This window comes from Sapajus apella, unplaced genomic scaffold, assembly GCF_009761245.1.
Source record: "Sapajus apella isolate SASKATOON/1434 unplaced genomic scaffold, GSC_monkey_1.0 scaffold14, whole genome shotgun sequence".
In the NCBI taxonomy this organism is placed as follows: domain Eukaryota; kingdom Metazoa; phylum Chordata; class Mammalia; order Primates; family Cebidae; genus Sapajus; species Sapajus apella.
This window is the reverse complement of record NW_022436954.1, coordinates 15,747,935-15,753,934: the sequence shown is the minus strand read 5'-3', so window position 1 is coordinate 15,753,934 and position 6,000 is coordinate 15,747,935. Positions and strand designations below refer to the sequence as shown.

The 6,000-nt window shown below is 42.6% G+C and overlaps 1 protein-coding gene across 31 annotated transcripts in view; it reads right to left on the bottom strand.

Annotated features, from left to right (window-relative positions):
* The window catches only part of CELF1 (CUGBP Elav-like family member 1), a 104,608-nt gene that overhangs the window by 34,299 nt on the left and 64,309 nt on the right, over positions 1-6,000 (bottom strand). For all 31 annotated transcript variants that reach the window (XM_032282219.1, XM_032282233.1, XM_032282232.1 and 28 more), the window contains one exon: positions 301-488. In XM_032282219.1, coding sequence (XP_032138110.1) covers positions 301-488 — 188 coding nt within the window. The remainder of the gene's footprint in view (positions 1-300; positions 489-6,000) is intronic.

Here is a 6,000-nt window from a genome sequence, read left to right as displayed (position 1 = left end):
TTGACCAGGATGGTCTCGATCTCTTGACCTCGTGATCCACCCGCCTCGGCCTCCCAAAGTGCTGGGATTACAGGCTTGAGCCACCGCGCCCGGCCACAAGATATTATTACTATAAAAGGATGGATTTTTTTCCCAATAGATAGACAGACAGGAGTATTCTGGCAATGAGAGAAAGAATGGACATGAAAGAAATTACATATAAAAATCAAATTTTGTTGTGTGCTGTTAAAAACCCAAAGCCCTCACGTGCTCTGAGAGTCAGTGGTAAAAATAAGATAAACCAAAACCCAAAGCCCTGACCTTTGCTCTGAGGAGGGTTTTGGCTCCTATCCCTTAGGACGTTGATTTCATATACAGCACCATACTGTTCGAAGAGTTCCCGCAAGTCCTTCTCAGACCAGGTCCTTGGAACCTGGCCCACAAACATCTTGATAGCATCAAGATCTGGTTGGTCTGGGTGGTCCAGGGTGCCGTTCATTTTCTTTGAGCTGTGTGAGACAAAATGAAACTTCTATTATGTAATAATGTTGCCTTCCAGAGGAAATTTTCTTTCCTTTAATGATCTTAATTACTTCTGAGATTGTAGGGAAAACAACCACTTCTTTCACTACTTCCATTCAGTTTACTAGAGTACCTTGGTTCTCCTTCACCATGGCCACCCATTCCATCAGATGCCAAATTAAATTCACCATTCTGATTGGGACATCCCAGTTATTACCAAGAAACCGACAATTGTACATTTCTTGTGTAGCATGAGAATTGTCATGCTAGAGGAAGAAACAAGATCACATTCAGTAACTTTTATGCATAGTTAACAAAACAAACACTAAAAAGAAGGCCCATGAAGGACTAATGATTACAAATAAGATTCAGAACACTTCAATGTACACAATGACAGGTGAAGTTTCCTTTCAGTAGAAGTCAGAATAGAAGCCCTTGATTTCTAAGGCCTAAACCAAGGACTAGAATGCTGGCCTTTAAATGTAGATGACTCATGCATAATTATAATGCTCTTGAGTAAGGTCTCCAGACCAAAACAGAGCTCTGCCTCTTAAATTTCCAGATGATGATTGTGCAATGAACATAAACAATGTTGCCATCATTCTAGTTTTTCTGTTTCTGAGTTATCTAATTTACTGCTATTACTCTAAGACCAGCTAGATTCCCATACTGAGTGCAACCATTTTAATAGCCCCAAATTCCTCCAATCTTATCACATTGTACTTATAATTCTATTTCAGTTTTATTACCTTTAGAACCTGAAGGATAATCAGCTATTTTAATACCTTCATTCCTTCCTTGCCACTGTAAAGAGCCTAGGTGAACTCTCACACTATAGATGTTTCCACTCAAAACATACTATTTTTTTTTTTTTTTGGAGATGGAGTTTCACTCTTTGTCACCCAGGCTGGAGTGCAATGGCACTATCTTAACACACTGCAACCTCCACCTCCTGGATTCAAGTGCTTCTCTTGCCTTAGCCTCCAGAGTAGCTGGGATTACAGGCACCTGCCACCACGCCCAGCTAATTTTTGTATTTTTAGTAGAGACGAGGTTTCACCATCTTGGCCCGGCTGGTCTCAAACTCCTGACCTCAGGTGATCCACCTGCCTCAGCCTCCCAAAATGCTGGGATTACAGTTGTGAGCCACCGCACCCAGCCGCATACCATCTATTTCAAAGTCCTTCTTTCTAGTTGTTTCTAAATTTAACTCTGAACATTTATCTAAACCATTAATAACTTAAATTCCACATAACCAGCACCGTTAGCTTTCCGATTAGTACTTGCTTAATCCAAAAATCACATATTAAAAATCGCCAGGTTCTAATATCCAATCCCACATGTGTGTGTGTGCTTTTTTTAAAGACCAGAGTTTCACTCTTTTTCCCTTGGCTGAAGTGCAATGGCATGATCTCAGCTCAGTGCAACCTCCACCTCCCAGATTCAAGCAACTGTCCTGCCTCAAACTCCCAAATAGCTGGGATTAAAGGCATGTGTCACCACGCCTGGCTAATTTTGTATTTTTAGTAGAGATGGGGTTTCACCATTTTGGGCAGGCTGGTCTTGAACTCCAGACCTCAGGTGATCCACCCACCTCAGTCTCCCAAGGTGCTGGGATTACAAGTGTGCGCCACCACACCAGGCCAACGTGCTAGTTTTCTTTCAACAACAACAACAAAATCATTTTACCACCATTGTTATCTTCTGAATAGTGTCTGAAGATCCTTAAGAATGCTCATTCTATGAAAGTAACTCAACTTCTTTTATTTTTCTTTCTTTTTTTTTTTTTTTGAAATGAAGTTTCACTCTGTCGCCCAGGCTGGAGAGCAGTGGCGCCATCTCGGCTCACTGCAATCTCTGCCTCCTGGGTTCAAGTGATTCTCCTGCCTCAGCCTTCCAAGTAGCTGGGATTACAGGCACGTGCCACCATGCCAGGCTAATTCTTTGTATTTTTAGTAGAGACGGGGTTTTGCCATGTTGGCCAGACTGGTCACAAACTCCTGAACTCAGGTGATCTGCCTGCCTCGGCTTCCCAAAGTTCTGGAATTACAGGCATGAGCCACCACACCTGATCTATTTATTTTTTTATTTGAGAGAGATTCTCTCTGTTGCTCAGGCTGGAGTGCAGAGTCGCAATCTCAGCTCACTGCAACCTCTACCTCCCAGGTTCAAGTGATTCTTGTATCTGAGCCTCCTGAGTAGCTGGGATTACAGGCATACGTCACCACGCCTGGTTAATTTTTGTATTTTTAGTAGAGACAGAATTTCGTCATGTTGGCCAGGTCCTGAACTTCTGACCTCAAGTGATCTACCTGCCTTGGCCTCCCAAGTGCTGGGATTACAGGCATGAGTCACCATGCCCAGTCCCAAATCTTTTTTAATTTAACATTTACAGGGATTATTCTCACATCACCTTTGATGACTCTCGCACTATCTAAATGTCAAAAGCTGTAAGACAAATGGCATATAGACCAATTCCTGAACCTACATCTGTGAAGGTTCCCCATATTCTTCCAGGTTAATCAGCTACAATCCTAAGACTCCAACAGTACTAAATTTCCACCTTCGTTGTGGAAATTCTAGCGTTAAAATTATGCTTAACACCTTTTAACATAATCAGGCTGTATCCAAACTAGACTGACAGCTCCTTGCAGGCAGAAACTATTTCCTATTCATTCTTGTAACCATACCTGGTATAGTATCTGGTTCAAAGTAAGCACTCAAATGTGTGAAGGAAGAAATTTCTTAAGTCTCAACAGTTCCCATTTAAGCAGTTAGCTCTGATAAAATGAGTGCTGTGCACAAAAACAGTACTCAAATTTAAGAGCAGCTATTATCTCCTATGATCATTTGATTGCCACAGGATCAATATGCCTTTTTCTTTTAAAGACAAGGTCTTGCTGTGTTGCCCAGGCTGAAGTGCAGCGGGATGACCACGGCTCACTGCAGCCTCAACCTCCCGGGCTCAAGCAATTCTCCTACCTCAGTATTCCCAGTAGCTAAAACTAACAGGTGAGGCTGGGTGCAGTGGTTCATGCCTGTAATCCCAGCACTGTGGGAGGCCAAGGCGGATGGTTCACCTGAGATCAGGAGTTCAAGATCAGCCTAACATGGTGAAACCCTGCCTCTAAAAAATTAATAATAATAATAATAAATATTTTTAAAAAAACCTACAGGCACATGCCACCACACCTGGCTGGTTTTTAAACTTTTTTTTGTAGAGAGAGGGTCTCACTATGCTGCCAGGGCTGGTCTGTAACTCCTGGGCTCACATGATTCTCCCACCTCAGCCTCCCAAAGTGCTAGGATTATAGGCAGGAGCTGCCGCGCCTGGCCTGTTTTCTTTTCAGTGCTTTAGACTGCATCATTTTACTGGTTTTCCTGTAATCTGTTAATTTAAAACGCATGGCAGATCATGGCAAAAACATGATGTGACTGCTTTTAAAGACTTAATCCTAATGTTCCAACAGAAAGCAGCTACCATGATGAAAAAAGCCCTATGGCCGGGCCAAGTGGCTCACGCCTATAATCTTAGCACTGTGGGAGGCCGAGGCACGTGGATCATTTGAGGTCAAGAGTTTGAGACTGGCCTGGCCAACATGGTGACACTCTACCAAAAAATACTAAATAATCAGCTGGGTGTGGTGGCGTGTGCCTATAATCCCAGCTACTCAGGAGGCTGAGGCATGAAAATCGCTTGAGCTTGGGAGGCGGAGGTTGCAGTGAGCCGATGTCGGGCCATTGCAATCCAGCCTGGGTGACAGAGTGAGACCTTACCTCAAAAATAAAGCGGCCGGGCATGGTGGCTCACGCCTATAATCCCAGCACTTCAGGAGGCTGAGCTGGGTGGATTACCTGAGGTCGGGAGTTTGAGACCAGCCTGACCAACATAGTGAAACCCCACCTCTATTAAAAATACAAAAATTATCTGGGTGTGGTGGTGCACATCTGTAATTCTAGCTAATTGGGAGGCTGAGCCAGGAGATTCACTTGAACCAAGGAGGCAGAGGTTGCAATGAGCCAAGTTCACATCATTGCACTCCAGCCTGGAAAACAAGAGCGAAACTCTATCTCAAAAAAAAAAGAAAGAAAGAAAGGAAGAAAAGAAGGGAGGGAGAGAGAGAGAAAGAAAGAGAGAGAGAAAGAGAGAGAGAGAGAGAGAGAAAGAAAGAAAGAAAGAGAGAGAGAAAGAGAGAGAGAGAGAGAGAAAGAAAGAAAGAAAGAAAGAAAGAAAGAAAGAAAGAAAGAAAGAAAGCAAGCAAGCCAGCCAGCCCTATAACTAGCGAAACACTGACTGTTACTCCCTACAACCCGTCCCAACAACTTTATCAGTTGTAATAGCATTTACTAAAATGTTGCTAATCTCTCATTATATTTCTATTCTGCAGAGGGATGACAAAGAACCCCAATGGTGCCCAGAATATGTTTTGATAAGGAAGCTGACAGCTATTTCTGAAAAGCAGTTTTATTAATCTGTATTACATTGGAGCCAACTGCTCCCAACTTGCCCCTCCCCTCTGTTGTGTGCCAATTCTAAACTTTTGCATACTGTTTAGTGCAAAAGCGTAAATGCAACTCAATATATGTAGATTACAGTTTACCAAAAAGTTTAATAGAAACTCAAGATTCTAGACAAATGTCCTCCTTTGCTCTTTAACTCTCCAAAGCCTTCTTCATTTTTTCATGTCTACCTACACCAAGAACCTCCCCTTCCCTGTTTATATACCAATTCAACGGCCAGAAGACTCCCATAGGGTAGTGTTTAAAGTGTGGCCCAAGAGGTTGGGCACAGTGGCTCACCTGAGGTCAGGGGAGTTTAAGACCAGCCTGAACAACATGGTGAAACCTTGTCTCTACTTAAAAAAAAAAAAAAAAAAAAAAATTAGCCGGGCGTGGTGGCATACACCTGTAGTCCCAGCTACTTGGGATGCTAAGGCAGGAGAATCACTTGAACTTGGGAGGCAGAGGCTACGGTGAGCCAATATCATGCCACTGCACTCCAGCCTCCATGACAGAGGGAAACTGTCTTTTAAAACAAAACAAAACAACACAACAACAACAACCCCCAAGTGTGGCCTAAGGACCCGGGGCAATCTTCAAACTTTAGAAATTTTTACAGAAATTAAACTGAGCAATTTTGTACTTGTTCCATCTAATAATATAAAATACAAACTCATACCTTTTTATTTTTTCCCCTACATCATTTTCATTGTATTTTACAAGGGAGTGGGGGTGGGGTGGGGAGAGATAGCGTCCTTTGCCACAGTTTGAGAAGCACTACCCAGATATAGCAACAACCGCATGTATACCCGTGTGTACATATAAGCAGTCACAAACTTTTCTCTGATATTGTGTCTGAAGAGATAAACAACAATGTTCTTTTATTCTCTCTCTTCCACATATATTTCCAGTATGCACACTGTCATTAAGATTAAAAGTAGCCATTGTATTAAAAAAGCTACCTAGGTACACATCAGCCCCCACGTCATCCATTTACTC